Source organism: Python bivittatus, unplaced genomic scaffold (assembly GCF_059951505.1).
Source record: "Python bivittatus isolate LINGU-HERP-01145 unplaced genomic scaffold, Pbiv_v1 ctg000850_np1212, whole genome shotgun sequence".
Classification (NCBI taxonomy): domain Eukaryota; kingdom Metazoa; phylum Chordata; class Lepidosauria; order Squamata; family Pythonidae; genus Python; species Python bivittatus.
The window spans coordinates 14,405,186-14,424,423 of NW_028277112.1; the positions used below are offsets into that span (position 1 = coordinate 14,405,186).

A 19,238-nucleotide genomic window follows, 5' to 3' on the forward strand; every position below is an offset into this window, starting at 1 on the left:
GATTCGTCTCCACCATCAAATCACATAAAATTATGATCATGCAAGATTGTCATACAATTTACCAGAGAATAAGTGATATAGAGAGACAAGAGTACATAAAGTAAGGTGAATCCATTACAGTAATCTTCAAAGTGGCAGGGTTAAAATAATAGTTTAGGTTCTAAAGAACCTCTTGCATGAATGACGCATGTAACACTTTCTGTTTTACTGCAATATAGTGACATATTAAATACTGGAAAAACACCAATTCTGTTAAGTTATACAAAGCAGATGTGTTTTTTTTCTTAAAAACTGTATGTTTGTAGTTATCTATGAAAAGGAAAAAAAACCTATATTATCATCTTGTGTTATTAAAGAACAGAATATCAAAGCATCCCTAACCTTATCTAAGACAACCATATTAGGAGCTCCAGTTAATAAAAGACTCATTATATCCATTCAGGGATAAGCCTGTAGCAATTCGTTATAACTTTTCACTTAATACCAAAGACTTTTTAAAAAAGTCTCATAACTAAAGATCTTTAGTCACTGAAAATTGAAAGGTGTTCAATAACTTTTATTTTTGACAAGCAAGTACTACCTCTGTTGTTTTTTTCTTGCCATTGCATCTTTCTGAAAAAGCAGGAGATAACCTTCAGCAAAAACATTATAATGTGACCAGAAAGCTGACATTATAACTATCAGTAGAAGAATGCTGTATTGAAGTTCTATCTTGAGATATCAATTCTAGCTGCTAAGAAATCAACCACATGGAATGCAGGGCTGGTTCCAGGTATTACCTATTATTATTACCTATTTATGAATTTTATTGGTTAAATTTATATCCCACCTTTCCCTTATGAGCTCCGAATGGCATATATAGCATTTCTTCCCCCAATTTTTCCCAACAACAATCCTGTGAGGTAGGTTAGGCTGGAAGAGACTGACTGGCCAAAAGTCATCCCATGACGTCTCATGGCTGCATCTTAAACTTGGATCTCTCCAGACCTAGTCCTGCACCTTAATTATTCCACAATGAGTATAGCTGCATGCACGTGCCTTTCTAGAGTGTGACCCAAACACAGTCACCCATATTATCATCATGTGTATCACTACAAGTGTATCTGACCAAAGGCTTATTAGAAATGATTAGAAGCAATTTTAAACTATTCTTCAAATGTGGTCATAGCCATGCCATAGCAATTCAAGTTAGTGAAAACAAACTTTTGCCTTCAAGATGCATCAGGTCTCCAGTTTGCATTAGAGAAATCAGTTTCCAATTTGGATTTTGCTGAGCTACATAGAAATATCTCAAAAACACAAACCAAGCCATCCCAATGCCTCTTCTCTAATTAGGACCTATAACAGACAAGGAACTTATTTTGTGCTATGATTCCAAAGCTCCTCCCATGTTCTCTTGGGATTCTCTTGAATGCTTATTTTTAGATTAGCACCAAAACTAAACAAAATTTGTAGACCACTGCATAGGGGATGTATTTACGGTAATGACCTCAATATTATTTCTATCCTTTCCTCTGCTGAGAAATAAGAGGATCTTAGAATTAGAAGGGCACCATCTGGGGTTCGGATGGCATGGTTTTCTGTGGTACAATAAAGTTAAGGTTAATGTAGATTTTAAGAATCATTATATTAGAAGGGCCATATTGAGAATATGGAACAGATATAAACCCAGACTATGCCCGAGAATGCCTTTATGGGTCTCAGCATGAGAGGCATTTTATAGGAAAGAAACAGTAGGTAAAGAAAAATGGTTAACTTATCAAGAGTTGTTAGAACACGAACATGGAGAATATAAGATGAAATCAAGAGAGCAACTGATTGCAGAGGGATTTAGTTTTCAATGGTTTCCATATGCACAGTTAAGAGAAAGATTTAAGGTAGATAATAGGATATTTAGAATTGAGCAGCAGAAGACAGAGTATGAAGTTGAACTATGTACAAATAATAAACATGTAACTGCTAAAATGTATAAACTTTTATTGAAATTTGAAATGGAAGAAGAACAAGTGAAAGACTATGATAAAATGGGCTAAGAACGTTGGTTCTTAGTTCCATCAGTTATACAATATACTGATGGAAGAGTGGGAAAATATGTGGTTAAAAGGATTGAAATTTACATTATGTTATAACTTAAAAGAGAATTTTTATAAAATGATGTACCATTGGTTTATGACTCCAGAAAAATTGTCTAGAATGTATAAAGATACTTCAAATTTATGTTGGAAATGTGGACAACATGAAGGGTCATTTTATCATGCTTGGTGCACTTGTAAAAAAGGCAGAAATTTCTGGGTTCAAATATATACAATGATACAAAGAATTTTAAAGATCAATATTCAACTGAAACCAGAACTTTTCTTGCTGGGATTAATGGACAGTCAATTAGAAAAGAGCCATGGAAGATTGTTTTTATTTATGATTACTGCTGTGAAACTATTATATGAGCAAAAATGGAAAGATTCTGAAATACCCACAATGGAGGAATGGTTGGTGAAGATGACAGAACTAGCAGAGATGGCAAAACTAACTTTTTTGATTAGAGAAAGATCAACAACTACATTTATCTGTGATTGGAAACCCCTTATCGACTTTTTGCTGAAAAAAAAGAAAACTGAACTTGTGATTTATGGGTTTGAAGATTAGAAAGGGTAGCTTATGGAAAGAAGGAAATTATGATGTAACCTGAGAGAGGGTAAAATATAAATGTATCTGTAACTGCTGTCAAAAAGATTAGAAGCTGCTTCTTTATCATCTTTTCTTTTTTCTTTTTCTTTCTTGTTCTGTTTTCTTTCTTACTTATTCATTACTTTTCCTTATTATCTTTTTAATCTAAAATTTGTATTGCTTTTATTTTGTTAAAATTTTCTTCATTAAAATTATATTAAAAATTATTCCTATCCTTTCCCATGAAATGTCAAATAAACAAACATGAATTATGTTTGTGGAGTGAAAGGATTAAATTCAAAAGATGGTTGTAGTTATTCCCACCATTATTTGCAGCTGTTACTTCACTAGTCAAATAATCTAATGCAACTACTTAAAATAATTAAGATTAAAATGATTTTAAACAGTATTTTATAAAATGTAATTAAGCTGACAAAAAAAGGGTAACTTTTGCTCAAATATGATATTTCCATTCATGTCAATTTGCACAGGAATTTGTTCTGGATAGCTTCTCAAATTCAGGAATCAATAGGTACACAAAATAGATTCCCATAACATTACAGCAGCATGAGAGATACCTTCATGTGTACTGTTACCCCGCTGACAGTAAGAATGGTTGCATTCTGGAGACACATGGGATCAGAGGTATCAACAACCTATCCTTAACCTTTCCTGAATACAGATATATGCAAATAGCTCCCATCTAGCAATGCTAAAGTAATAATCTGGCCTAGCTCCCTTGCAATTCAAAGTGAGATGTAATAACAATACCTTCACTCATTTTCTGACTGGAATTCTTCAATTTGGTAATTTCTTGGCTTTCACAGTCTCTCATTTTCTCATCTGCATTCCCAGTGTTATGGTCTTTCATTTGGTCCTTCTCCTTATGCTTCTTTGATTTCTTTTTGGACTTTTTGTATAATAATGAATGTTTTTCATCTGTAGACTTTGGGCACACTGACAGATTTTCAGAAGGTGCTGGGATTTCCAGTGGAGTCCTGGAAGTATATTTTTGATGCTGGTCCTCATAAATATTGCCATTCTGACTTAAGGTGTCAACAGGCAGGTCTTGGGTACCCCGACCTTCGGGAGTGCTTGGGGAATTAGAGTTAGAATTTACAGTCTGGGGAGGATTTGAAACAGGGAGACAAGTTGAAACAAATGGTGGAGCAGTTGGTGCTGCAGCAACTGCAGGAGGTGGTGGTGGTTGAGAAGTTTCAGCACTTTTTTCACCAGAAGTAGGCAAATGGCTACTTAGTGTTGGTTGAACTCTACTGGTAAGATGAGATATCCTTGGTTTTTTATTCATTAACGGATCAATAAAGTCAGAATCCAAAAGCCGTTTCTGCAATAAAATATGGTATGTGTGATTGTTAGTTTTCTCTTTATTAAAAATTAAACATAGCTTGTAGAACCTGCAATTATTGTTTCATCCTGGTGATGAATAAACAAAATGCAGAAGTACAAAAATCAAGTGTAAGTGGAAAGGATATTAGTTAAAGAGGGGACATTCATAGTTGATTGATAGGGAGTGATATAGTTGATTATAGTTGATTGATAGGGCGGGTCATAGATAAGTACAAGTCCTCTGGCTGGCTATTTCACTATTATACATAGTCCTTGGCAGTTCAGCAATATATACTATATTAGTAATATAAATTTGTTTGTTGCACTGAAATATGTATGCTATTTCAGGCTTAAGAAAAAAAAAGGTTTTACATTTATAATGCTATGAGAAATTTCCACTAGATAAAGAACTCGTCTTAAAGGAAACCAGAATAATTAATAGTCCATGTAATTCAGGGATAGGTAACAGGTTTTACTACCAAATTTCTAGGCTAAAAGAACATATATAATTTTCTGTCACTTTTAGCACTAATGTGTTCAGCCCCACAAAGTTTAACACACTTAGTTTTTACTTAATCCGTGTCCCTCTTAAAACAATTTTTTTAGAGTCAAACAGCTGATTTTCCAGCCTCTGATTAGGTTAACACATCACTGTGGCCCTCAGAGGCTGGGGAAAAAAAAACATGCAACCCTTAACTTGGAAATCACTAGTGGCCCCTGATATAATGGAATGAATAAATAATGTTTCTATTAACATTATTTTTGCTAATGTGCTAAACTTTTGGAATTACAGTACACGTTCTTGCCTTAATTTATCATATTCATATAACAATGCTGGCCCTTGGTATCTTCTTGATACACAGCCCAAATCTCAGTCCTTCTTCATACCATGCATAAAGTCATCTCACCTGACTGCGGAGCTGATCACATTTTAAAAACAAAGATTGACTCTGTGCCCAAGAAGATAAGTATACACACTCAGGCTGTGTGCTATTTATTAACTCAGTAGCTACTTGATGCTACTTCAAAGCTTATGGTACTTGGTGAGGGATTGCTAACCTAGAAAAACAACTAATGGCAAGTGCATGGCAATGCTGTAGCCCCCGCCCTTTGGAATATCTTGCCCCTGGAGGTGAGATTGGTCCCCTCACTCCTGGCCTTTCGGACGGATCTGAAGACCTGGCTCTGCCATCTGGCCTGGGGCAAGGAGGGGGATCATCAAGTGTGGGGTTGGCTTGTCCCTTAGTGGCCTGGTGTGTCGCTGCCTTGAACCATCAGCCTCCTGGATTTTTTTCCCTTTTATTTTTGTGAATGTGAATTGTTGTAGGTTTTAATTGTATATTTATTGTTTTAACATGTTGTGAGCTGCCCAGAGTCCCCCATTGGGGGGAGATGGGCGGGGAACAAATTTAATAAACAAACAAATAAATAAATAAATAAACTTAAGTAAACTGGTTGGCCTTAGATCTGACTCATATCAGCAAGCACAAGGATTATTTCAGGATAATGCAGAAGCTTCTTCCAGATTTATACTTCAGAATTAAGTCCTATTTTTCAAGGAAGGCTCAGAAGCTACTGAAGCCAGCAGACCAAAGAGACAAAAAAACAATTCTCTCAAAGTATAAAACTGTTTCTGATATATACCAGTATGCTCCTTCAGAAACAGCTGATATAGATGCTTCCTGAAGCTTTATGAAAATCACATTTAAATTTTCAGCATACATTTCACACATATCCAAATGTTCTCATAAACTCATGTGGGAATGCAAAAGCGTTAAATTTCTATAAAACTTTATTGAGTATTCCTCGCTAATTGTAAGAAAAATTTCAAATAAAAAGAGAGAGAATGCTATGCTTTTAAAATTAAAATTCTTATTTTTTACATCAAGGATCATTATAATATAATAACATTTAGGAAATTATTATCTGAAAGTAAGAAATTTAATATTTGTGGACAAATCAGAAGCAGAAATGCATGTACAGTTCATTTTGTGGCTTGTGTGTTGACACAAAAAATGGAATGCTGTGAGAGCTAACTATCATTTTATGCAATATTGATGTGGCAATAGCTATGTTGCAAAACATGTTCCTGATGCTGTAGAGGATGGGACGGTTCCTGATGCTCCATATACAGGATGCAAAGAGCTTTGGACTGCATCTCTAAATAATTCAGTTTTAAAGAAAAAAAGTGAAATATATAATATAAAAACCATATCAAATAAAATATTACAAAAATCAAATAAACAAAAATGTATTTGGAAAGCACAGTAATAGAAATTGGGGACTTAGTTAACTTAATTAATCTCATTTGTAACTCTAATTATACAATTTCCATTCCAACTGAAACAGTACTGTCTGTAAAACAGTTTTTACCACAAATATGTAAGGGTGAACATGAGATTTAGCCAAATTATGTACTAACTGGACTGGAAGACTGAAAGGTAGTTCTTCCAAAACAGAATCTGAAGCTTCCCAAGGTTTCATTAGTGATTGGAAGAAACACAGAGACTCTGACTGCAAAAATGAATTTCTCCCCAAGTTCCTCAGAAAAAAATATCAAGTATAATTTGTGACTGACATTTCTAGTTCCTAATCAGTTTTTTTTTTTAAATGAAAAGATCTGCAATCATAGTGTTTTGGGAAAGTATATTGAATTAACATGTAATATAACTGTTCCAGTGCTCTTTGCTAATTTTCTCTCTCTAGGAGCAAGAATTTTAGGAGAGATTTGGTGGAATCTGTAGGACCTGGGGAGTGTGTTCTTGTGTGGAAATAACTGGATGTTCAAGCCCCTTTTTCTTTCCATTGCCAACTTCATATCCATTATCCACTCTCAGTCTTATGTACCTTCTGTGGCTTAGTTGTCATATGAGCATAAAAAAAGTTTTAAACTCTTTTTTCATTTATCTAAATTCCCAAGTCCTGGAACCTATCCTTCCAAAATTTGCTATGTTTCTTGCTTAGGGGTAATTACTGTTGCACTGATTTGGATGAGCTTTGATAGGTTTCCTTCATCATATGCTGCTACAAAACCAATAATTTTCATCATTATATCAAAAAGAGAGTTAGCTGTGGATATCCAGTGAAACTGATTTACTGCCGTAACATCTTAATACTTTGAAAACATAACACACAGTCTTCTGTGCAGTTAAACTATTTGTGCTTCTTCTGCAGTACTGTCTATATTAGCTAGCAGCATTTTTTTCAGCCCAACCTGTACGTGCTACAGGACTATATACAAAAGATCCTAGGTTCAGAGCAAGTGTCCCATCACTCTCACATAGATCTTCTCCAATTGATGCTTCCTCCACACCTCAACTTTTGTCATATGTTATCTTATTACATGATACGGAATTCAAAGTGACAAGGAAAATACCTGAGAAGGGGAAGCAGATGCAGCATCTTTGACAGTACTCAGAGGAGACCCCAAGTGACTGGTGCTGGTGGCATTCTGAGATGAATGTATTTTTCTGTAAAGATTATCCACATTCAGTATTACAAAGAAAATCAAACTAAAAATGCCCTAAACTAAATCAAGATAGTAAAGTTATTTTATTTTTTTGGATGTCTACACAGGGTGCGAAAGGGCTTGAACCTACCGAGAAAGTATTAATTCCAGCGACTGTCTATCTATTTCATTATATCCAGGCCAATCTTTTTGAACTTCCTTATAAACATATTCTTTCAAAGTATAAGAGTTGTCCTTTGGATTCAGATTGGCTACCTACAGATTAGAGATGAAAAATGCAAACACTGAAAATTAACTGCAAGATGAAGTATCTGAAAGTATCATACTTAGTATTTTGATGTTTAATAAATTAATTCTTATGGGTATTATGGTCCGTAATTAAATATTTAATTATGGTTAATTATTAAACCCATGTTCATCAGAAACAGCCAGATTTCTAAAACAAAAACAAAAATAGAAGAAACGTACAATCCACCACCACAGTTTTAATATACTTCTCACTAGAAAACCAATACTGATAAAATAATAGAAATAAGCCACTCAATTAATTGTGGATCTACTGCAGGATTAACGACACATTTCTAGAACAATACCTAACCTGTGAGGGTTATTGAAATCTTTCCTAAGAATGCTGGATTTTGATCTGAGCGAGTAAGGCACTTCTTAAGATTTTAAACAAAAGGCACACTCAACATGAAGTCTGCCATAAGAGTTAAGTGAGCCCAAACATGTACTCTTGTTTTGAAAATGTGATGTAAAGTATAGAAGCACAGAACTTCAAAAGAATTATAGACTATGTAAGACCAATGGTAGGTGACATAAAAACCATAGAAGATTTATCTCAAGAGCTGCTGATAAAAGAATGTGCATGCCATGTTAATATCACTGAATGCATGCATATACAATAAATAAACAAATGAATAAATATCATCATTTTAATAATGGAAAATGGCTGTTCAGTGAAATGCTAATTATATATAGTATATATACAATCTCTCTCTCTCTCTCTCTCTCTCTCTCCATGAATATATTCCCTGTATGTTTTATATTTCTTTTTTTAAATTTTCTTTATAATTTTGTGTATTGTTTATTTTCGTTTTTCATATTCTACAAATAAAAATATTTGCTTAAAAAGATTTTAATGTAAATCTCTTACATACCAGATGGATGATTACTGAATAAAAAAATGATCTTAAATATATTGTTCTTTTAATTTTTAAAAATCTTTACATAGCATTTTCTCCAGTAAAGCCTTAGTTATAGCATTGTATCTTACCTGATGTGTACTCAATTTATCTCTTAATGCAATGTATTCACTCTCCTTTGAATCAGTGTAGTATAAAAAGTAAGTGAGTAAAAAAGGAAGAATAGCGGATATATTGAGGGTTGATCAAAATAGCAAAAACAAATGCTTCTTCTAGCATCAAGATATTTCAAGATTTAGGCATAATTTGCGTGCAATGTCAGATCTTAATTCAGTGCTACATGGATGAATCTCAATATGCCCAATTCAAAAAGCTGCATGTACGAGCTCATTTTGATCTCAGCAAAATATAGTTCTCTGAACCAGTCCACCATAACTGGAATAGGATATAATAAAAGAAGTGTAAATAAAAATTTACCTGCTGAAGAATAGCAGCAAGAGAATTCCTATCTTTTTGACTAACACCATCTTTTAATAAGCGGGCAAGAAGTTCTGGTTTCTTGTAGGTCTTCAGTGCTAATAAGTGAATTATTCTATCTTTATAAGGCCGCTGTGAAATACTGTTGTTCGTATGGGTCTTCCGTATTGTACTTGCAGGATTGATGGGGGTGGACCTTTTCCTTTCAGGAACTGCATCTGGAATACTTTGTGGTGCTTTTCGAATTTGTACTCTCTTACCTACAAGCAAGACAAACAAAATTATTTTTACTTTGGTCCACCTCAGACAAACCCAAAATTTATTTTCCAACAAAAACTGAAAAAGAAATATAACTCAAATGCAAGTCATCTCAGGAATTATTTAAAAAAAATTAAATCAGGAATATAGAGTTATTACTATATTTAGAAATTATGAATGTTATTGCTTAATGTATATAAATATTCATAAATTCACTTCATGACTCTTATTATCCAAGACTAAACACAAATAATCATTTCTGATCATTACAAACACTATAATGCTTAACAATAAACAAACAGAACTATGAAACTATATTCTTCAGTGACAACAACATGTAATTGAATGCAATGATCAAAAGCTATTTTTAGTGGCCAAAACCTATAGCCCCCTAATAGTTCAGTAGTGCTTCAGGAAATGGTAATTTAAGAATGCATGAGCTAATAGATGGCTAGCAACAATGGGACAGCATTTCTATTCCCTAATCTCTCAAAAGTTCTTTAAGACAATCCACAATTGTCTTCTACCATTCTCAAAACACTGAGAGCCAGAACAAAGAATGCCATTCAACCCCCTACCCTGACAGTGTTACTGCAAGTCTTGGAATAATAATAGTAAAAAAAAGAAAAGAAAAGAAAAGAAAAGAAAAATATAATTCCCATTCCACCCAAAAGAGCGAGAGACAAAAAAACTGTGTCCCCTTCTCTAATCCATGTCCTTACTTCATATTTGGTGTATTTGTCTGCTTATATGCCAAAAGAAAGAGAGAGAGTAATAGAGAGCATTCATAGTTCCTCTTATGGGAGCTGAAAACTTGTCAAACCACCTTTCTCTTATTACAGAAGAACAGTAAGGCAAAGTTATGTGATGGGAAAGATGAATCACCAAAAACTCAGTTTTTCAGAGAAAATATTAGATTACTGTGGCTTCAAACAGTGATTTAGAGGACGCTTTGAATTGGTACAGAATCCTTGTTGGAACTGTCCTCAGTTGGATTCAGAATCTTTCCCTGCCCAAATGGAAAATACTTTTCCTCCTTACAACTGGAGGAAACCGATCAGCTTAAGTGGGATCCCCACTGGAAGGATGGAATGGAGTGCTGATTTTCTCTTCTTCTTGTTACTCCTAGCACCATTTTGTGCACTGTTCTAAATGATCCTCAAATCTCAAGAGCAGATACTGAGCTCTTGAGTATCTTAAAAGTTTTTAAGAGGGAGGAAAAAAATGGGCAAAAATCACCTCCCACATTTCTATTTAACTTTCAGTGTGTTTAGTTCTGCTCTATGCTCTTGTTTCTAGTACTGAGTTATACTAGAAAGCCCACTGCTATGGAAAGGAATGGAAGGCACTGATTAGCCAAATAAGTTTCCTTGACTCTAGTAACTGTCTCATTTCCAAAAACCACAATACACATTGTTCTGTAGGCTCTTCCTGCTGTAAATTCTTCTTCTTCTAAAATATTTGTTATAACTCCTGTTCCAATATTATGCCAGCAGAACCTTTGGTTTTCTGTTAAACTGGAGTCAATTTGAAGTCATTATAGCTCTATTTCTAGTTAGGACCAAACAGCAGAATGGTACTGTAAAAAACAAATAGTGGAAGTGTCAAATTCCCAAGGCAGATACAACAAATATATAATCTATTTTAATGACAGCTAAAATTGTCCACATAAACAATGTACAAAGTACAAAATAGTATCAGAAATTATGACAAAGACAGAGATGAGAAAGCACTACAGTAAATAATAAAACAAAGTAGCACAAATAAATAGTTGTATGGTGATGTCATAAATTTCAATTTCGTGCACTTCATGATGCATCTGATCTTATATACTAGTAAATCTTGTTGATTACAATAATTACCATGCAAATTAAAATATTTGTACTGATACTTCAAATATTATGCATATAATAAAAAAAACCTTAAAAAAATAAATGTCTTCTTCAAAAATTAGTAGAAAGGGAAACTGAAATTTCAATTTTGTGCACTTCATGATGCATCTGATCTTATATACTAGTAAATCTTGTTAATTACAATAATTACCATGCAAATTAAAATATTTGTACTGATACTTCAAATATTATGCATATAATAAAAAAAACCTTAAAAAAATAAATTTCTTCTTCAAAAATTAGTAGAAAGGGAGATTGAAGAAAAGGTGGGATTACATAAAGTGATAGACAAAAAACTGACAACAAATTTCATGCACAGCCCTAGGATTAGGTATTGTTAGAAAACAGCTTTTGGATTTTCTGAGAAAAGGCCAACTTTATAGAAGCCGCAATATTTTATGTATTAAATGATGCAATAGTTAGAATTTAAGCAATTACAGAAAGGGAAAAAAACATAGTCATACCTACATATGGTCCACCAGGTTTTATGACTTTTGTACTTCGATTACGAGACTCTTCTTCTGCCTGGGTCATACGTTCTCTAGTCATTTGGTAAGAATCATTTGTTGCACATACAGTAATTTTATCCTGTATAAATCCCAGGCAACTAAGCTGTGATGATCCAGTACTAAGCAATAAAGGAAGAAAACAAATTTATTTGCAACGAATATGCAAAATGAATTGTCCCAATGATTTTCAATGTCTTTCTAGAGTCTAGACATTTAATGGTATGTAGTTATCAACTGTAAGATACTGTTCAGCTTTTTGCCAGTATTATAGGAAAATCTGTAAAATTCAGCAAAGTTTAAAAATGTTTATATAGCTATAAGTAGAAAGTAGTTAACTATTAAATCAAATGCAATATAAAACTGCTAGAGCAAATCAATATTAGTGGTCAACCAGATTTCACTTGAATAAGGCTTTAAAAAAAGGCATTCTTGTTGTTGCCATCAGGCAACTGGTATTCCTTTCTGAATCTGGAGGAACCATACAATGATCATGAATAATTGCCATAACAGATCCTCTTTAATTTAGTTATCTAATACTAAGTAATCATCACAATATCTTATGGAAAAAAATCAAGACTATGCTCTGGAAAGTATTTTATTTTGTTTGTCCTTAAAAATAATGTAGACTAAATTGAACTCAACTACTGGTGACTACTTGGGCTTATCTATGCTGTTTTCTTCCTACTGCCGCCTTCTGGGATTTTTTTTGGTAACTTCCTAGTCTACTTGCAACTGTTTTTTCATCTCAAGCATTTGGAAAGGAGATATACAATAAGAATGGTTAAATAAATAAACAAGCCTTTTTCACAAATGCTGTTAACAGACATTTATTTTGACTGACCTTTCCACCATGAGCAGAGCTCAGGTAAAATTTCAGAATTATTTTGGCTTTGGGTTAAAGAATAGTAAGATTTCATATTCCTAAATTCTTATACCTAATTCTACATTTCAGTCTCAGAAATACTTGCTCCCCTGAAAGATGCTTAGGAAGTACTGATTTACATCCTCCATACTCTACCAGATAATAACATTTATACTGCTTCACGGTCAAGCAATTATCATACAAAATAACAGTTAAAAGAGAGATACAGGTAGTCCTCAACTTATGATTATTTGTTTAGCGACTGTTCAAAGTTACAATGGCATTGAAAAAAGTGACTTACAATGGTCCTTGCACTTTCAACAGTTGCAGTGGCCCCATGATCATGTGATCAAAATTCAGGTGCTTAGCAACTGGCATGTATTTATGATTGCAGTGTCCTGGGGTCACATGATTGCCATTTGTGATCTTCCCAGCTGGCTTCTGACAAGCAAAATCAATGGGGAACTGTGAGAGTCACTTAATGACTGCGGTGATTTGCTTAACAACTGCTGCAAAATTGTTGCAAAATTGGGTGCAGTCACATGATGCCTCACTTAATGACTTAACAACGAATTTTCCCATCCCTATTGTGGTCCTAAGTTGAAGACTACCTGTACACAGGGCTGAAGCTTAGAAAGTGATTTAGTTCAAAGGAGATTAAGAAAATTAGCTTTTTGAATATAACAAAATCTTCAAATTACAGTGGTACCTCGGGTCACGAATGCTTCTGTTCACGACCAATTCGGGTCACGAACAGCACCTTTCACAAAATTTTGCTTCCATCCGCGAACTCCGCATCGGGTGACAAACAGGATCCGCGGCCATTCCTTGCTGTGACACGTGGTCATGGCTTCCTGTAGGGAGGGGGACTCTCCCTCCAAGCAATAACCGCCTCCCCACCTGCCTTCCTGTCCTCCACGCCAGAAGTCGCCTCGAGCAAGGTTAGCATTCTCTCTCTTCGTACTGCACTGTACTGTATTTTGTTTCATATTTTTGTGGTTTTAAAAAAAATACATATGGTTCAGAACGGATTAACCGTAATTACATTGAACTTTATGGGAAAATTTGATTCGGGACGCGACCAGAATCACGGAACGAATTAAGTTCGTGACCCGAGGTACCACTGTACAGTGAGGCATTAAATGAAATCAAAAGCCTAAGAATTGCTTTGGAAAGACTGGAAAGTGATTTGAAGATTCGATAGACTTTCTTGTGCTTTCTACTTTTGCAGCCTCAAACGCTATTGCAGCTTTCCTTATCAATGTGGAAGAGGAAGTTTCAGTGATACAAGAGGCTCTCTTGTGGGCTGTTTCATTTTTCCAAAACTCCTCCTATCAATGAGCTTAGAGGAGAGCTGCTCTGCTGTTTATATCTCACATTTCTGCTTGAGTGCCTTATAGATGGCAGCAGCTTGCTGATCATGAAAAACTAAGGAAGGTGAGACTTGTTTAGTCCTCGGATGCAAGACCACCAAGAAATACCAGTGTGGATTGGAAGCTGAAAAAAAAACCCCTGGTAATGGCAAACCATTTCTATACTGTTGCCAATAAAACTACATGGGTATGTGCATGAGGTCACCAAGAGTTGAATTTGATTCAGAAAAGACCATCTTGCCTTCTGCTAGGATTAATTTAGGCAAGTGAGGGAGAGAGGAAAGAAGTAGGGAAAAAAATGACTCAACTTTATTCTTCTGCTCTTTTCTGGATTGGATTTGTGCTTTCCTGTGCGATTCTCTACCTTCCCTAAATCTATATCTTTTATCCTTATCTTTCATTAACTCTCAAATCTATTATTTGACCTACACTAGGCCCTGTGACTACTCTGCAGTTCTTCGGCTCTTTCATTTCCAACTGTCATTCCTTCATAGACTATTTCTTTATGCATACATTGAATTATATATACAGTAGTGATAGCACAAACAATTCTCATTAGTTTTTTTCAGACTTAATTTCATCATTATCCCATAATGCATTATTCCTGCCAATGAGCTTTGGCCAGAAGGTACCAACTTAGAATAGTAAGTGGTCAGAAGACGGCAGGCATTTCAATCTTTAATAAGAGTTTATTTTTAAGCAGTATTTGGGAAAGAAAAGAGTAGGTCATTTTCTGATTTGTTTCAACATTTCTCTATGGACAATTTGGAAGCGATTAGGATGTCCTTTCCTCATCCTGCTATTTTTAAGTTAAAAGAGATGCAGAAGAAATATTTCAAAAATTATTACTGTGAAATTCTTGAAGTGATCTGGCAGGATATAAAGATCTACCATTCTCTACTCTCATCCCATTCTGCCCCTACCCCCCAAATTTTTTACTGATTCCAGTCTCAAGTTGGTTTAGATTTAATCATGTTGCCTTCAAATCTCCTATTCAAATTGAATCTCACAGTCTGGAATCTTAGATTTTGCACCTTGTGTACATGTAATAACTATCTTTTCACTTTCCTTCCTGCATCAAATTAAGTAGTCTGGTACCATCAAAATTAAGAGCCACAGCATTTTCCTTGAATTTCCAGTGTTTTAAAATACACATTTAATGTATGTAATACAAACACATACCACATATGCACACATCTTCCATTAGTTTGATCATATAACTAATAAAAGAGTGCTCTATTGTATCCTGGATACATCCTCCATTTCTAGAGAGCTGAGAAATAAAATAGTTCTTTCTCATTGTGAATTTTGTGGAGTATCTCGCAGCCATATATGTACTGTTACAAAATGAATGGAATTCTATGATATAAAGTAGACAACATAATTTGTCATATGTACAGGACAAAGGGGGAGCAGAAATAGAACTGGCATCTTCTGCAGACAAACATAATGAGATCTAAACAAGATGATTTCTCTAACTGCATTCTGCAGGAGACCATGACAATTTTAGAAGTAGGGTTTAAAGCTGGTATTTGCTGAGCTGAATTATTTTACAACTGTTCATTGCAACAATGCTGCAGATACCAGCAACAATTTAAAAAAAGCAATTTCAGTTTTATTTCCATCAGTAAATACTTTACCTTGAAACAGTTTGCTGGACACAGTCAAAGCTTCCCTGAGGATTATCTTTGCCAACATTTGACAGATAGAAATCAAAGGTATGGACTTCATTTGGGACATCAGTTTTGGGAATCTTGACAAGCTGAAACACCAAGATAAACAAATACAAATATTTATCTGTAATGATATAATTATAGAACTAAGCAGATACTTTTTCGTATCTACAGCTAATTTATAGTGTAGGACTCTGATTTTTCATGCAACAAATGGCACTTCAGTTTGCCACTGCCACTGACTGAGCGCAGGAAAGAACTGGAATTTAATCCAAATGTTTAATATTTAAATTCAACAAATTGTCTTTTGGGACATAAAACTTCTAACAGTATGGTTTTTACATTTAGAGATGCTGCAAAAATGCTGCCTCTTCCACTGGGAAGACTTAGAACAAACAGGAAATAATTTAAGCAGTTTTGTTGACCCTCATCCCTGATTCTGGAGATACCAAACAATGCAGTAGTCCTATATCCTGCTTTTCATAAGGATGTGTTTGCAGCATATTTCCTTCTCTTCTGTTGTTGGACTAAAGGAAGCAGCTAGCATTCTGAGATTATTGGCTGTGAAGCATAGCAGTAGAGATGCTAGGCAGATGGCACTGTGCATTTGGGCCTAAGTGTCCATTCTGTCAAGCTTGAAAATAAAATTGGTATGGACTTGCTTCTGAAAACCTGCACCATTTTATTTTCAAGGTTTGCTCTGATGCACAATTCTGATAAGTATCTGATAATTAAATAGTGAGGACTTTTAATGTACTGGAATCTTTTCCTTTTGTACCATAGCTGTTTCTGTACTATCAGAGATAAAAAGTTAGAGCAAAAAACTATTTCAGATTATAAGTACTAGCATTTATTATAGTTTCCAAATTCAATTTTTCCAGAATTTGAAACAAGTGTTTTATTTATATGGTCAACCTAAACATAATGGAGCCACATAATGTGTTATGCCATTCTATTACTTGCTACTAATACTGTATTCTACTACTGTATCTGCTGTCTGTATACATAGCTAATGTATACAGAAGGCAGGCATGGTGTGGGTTGGAAACTCTGTCACATGTCCACTGTAAAAGACATCCTCACTTAGTGACTGCCTTATTTAGTGACTGTTTGCAGCTATGACAGTGATGAAAAAGTAACTTTGCAACCAATCCTTGCATTTAAGACTTTTGCAGGTCTGTAAAGCAAAGGAAAGCTGATGTAAGATCATAACCATAGTTGTGGTTTCACTTTGTGACCATTTTGCTTAATGACCAAGTTGCCAGTCCCAACTGTGGTCACTAAACGAGGGCTACCTGTACTGTAGTACAGATAGTCCTCGCTTACCAAAGACCTGTTCAGTGATCATTCGAAGTTATGATGGCGCTGAAAAAAGAGACTTATTTTTATTTATATTTCAAATTTGTCACTGCCCATCTCACTGCAGAGCGACTTATGACCAGTCCTCGAAGTTGTGGCTGTTGCATTGTCCCCACAGTCATGTGATTGCGATTCGGGTGCCTGGCAACTGGCATGCACTTATGACAGTTGCAGCATTCTGTGATTGCCACTTGCAACCTTCACAGCTGGCTTTGGACAAGCAAAGTCAATGGGGAAGACACAGTCATTGATGTTGTGCTTAACAACCTGCAGTGATTCACTAAATTACTGCAGCTGGAACTAATGTTGTAAGTCAGCGTGGTCATGTGACATTTTACTTAAAAACTGCATCACTTAGTGATGGAGTTGCCAGTTCCAACTGCGGTTGGTAAGTGAGGACTACCTATATAGTGCAGGTATTTTAGGACTGTCAAGTAATACTCAAAAAAAGTGTAAATAAACACTGAAAATTTCTTCCATGTGTGAGAATACCATGCCACAGGAAGAAACAAGCTGCTAAGACAAAAGATAACAATATCTCAAATCAGTCTACCTAATAATAGCTTTGTGGGAAATCTGTGCAAAATCCTGGCTTCTAGCAGTAAAATAAGGCAAGACCTGAGAAAAGGAAGCCTAGAGTCCCTATAGGTGCTGTTTTGTGTAACAGGGAAAACTATTTTATTCAGACCCACCTCAGTTATATTTTTGCCTCAAATATCACATGTACACCTGAAATATGGGTTCTAAAGGGCTATATGTATAATATGCCAACATCAAAAGCTGTTTCTAACATTTAGAGCATCTTTGCAACAGCTTATGAAATTACTGAAACCAAAGGAGAAAGGAAGTTATATATAAAAATAACATTACAAATGATAGAATTTAGTGTTACACTAACTCAATAGCAGAGAGAGTAATAAAATAAATAAAAAAATAATTTCACTAGTGTTCAAAACTCCAAAGTGAATGATTCAAAGGCATGGGAAAATAAAAAGATTTGGCAAAATAACAGAAATCACCAAGCAAGTTTGGGAAAGGCATTTTGCAACCAGGTGCTACCAGTAAGAAGGCCCTCTTCATGGTACCAACTTGCAAAAACTTATCAGTATGATTTTGGAAGTAGGTACGTGATCTTTGATGTAACCTAGTCTTACCCAACTGTTAAGATTTTAATGATATTAAAAAAAAAACATTTTGAATTGGATCTGGACATCTACTGACATTCAGTGAAGTTGATAAAGCACTTGTTTGATGTGACCAATCTGTATGTATGCATGTGTGTGTGTGTGTGTGTGTGTGTGTATATTCATTCATTCATTCATTCATTCTATCTTACTTGCATTAAAAGGAATGCAATGGTCTTTATAATGACATGATTATTATTTGTGTGAACCATCCATCAACAGAATCTTTCTTCTAGGCTGAGATTCAATTTATTTATTTAGAAATAATCATAGCATTTACACTTAAAAAACAAACAATTATCAGACAATACTGGCAACTATAACATAATTAATAAGGAATACATTAATAACCATAAAATTGGTATTACAGTAAAAACTATGATCAAGAAAAATATTATTAGGCCTCCCAAAGAAGAACTTAATTCCCCAAATCCTTTCCAAATAGCTCCATTTTTACAGCTTCCCTAACGCTAAGAATCAAAGGTGCCATCTGGATCTCTAGTGAAAGGCTATTCCAAAGGGCTGGTGCCACAGCTGAAAAGCAGAGGTGTCTCCCCCATAAGGGAGGAACCCTGAACATTCCTACTTAGGATGTTGTACTGAATGGAAAGAAACATTTTGAAAGAGACCATTCTATTGGTACAAATATGTCAAACCATATACAGCTTTATAGGTTAAAACCAGCATTGTGATTTATATCCAGAAGCCTACTGGCAACCAGTGCAGAGCCCAAAGCATCAGTGTTATTTTTGAGCAGCATTTCTCACCTGCCAAAAAGAGGACTACTGCATTTTGTATTAACTGCAACTTCTGAGTACTATAGTCTTCAAAGGCAGCCCATTTGCAATTTATTGGTGAAATCCGAGAGAGGATGAGAATGTGAGGCACTGTTGCCAGGGCCTCTTATTACTTCTCATCCAGACATTATTATGCTTAAGTACTGGCACTCATACCCACAGAAGAAATTAAGTTGGTTGATAACCTAATATGGTATCTTATATCAGATCTCTAGATAAATTCAAGTCA

General features: G+C 34.9%; 1 protein-coding gene across 1 annotated transcript in view; it reads right to left on the bottom strand.

The window, feature by feature from the left end:
• The window catches only part of ELL2 (elongation factor for RNA polymerase II 2), a 43,397-nt gene that overhangs the window by 8,103 nt on the left and 16,056 nt on the right, over positions 1 to 19,238 (bottom strand). The window contains exons 3-8 of the mRNA XM_007430927.2: positions 15,637 to 15,758; positions 11,717 to 11,880; positions 9,103 to 9,362; positions 7,611 to 7,735; positions 7,388 to 7,481; positions 3,436 to 4,009 (exon numbers count right to left, since the gene is read on the bottom strand). Of these exons, the coding sequence (XP_007430989.1) occupies positions 3,436 to 4,009; positions 7,388 to 7,481; positions 7,611 to 7,735; positions 9,103 to 9,362; positions 11,717 to 11,880; positions 15,637 to 15,758 (1,339 nt within the window). The remainder of the gene's footprint in view (positions 1 to 3,435; positions 4,010 to 7,387; positions 7,482 to 7,610; positions 7,736 to 9,102; positions 9,363 to 11,716; positions 11,881 to 15,636; positions 15,759 to 19,238) is intronic.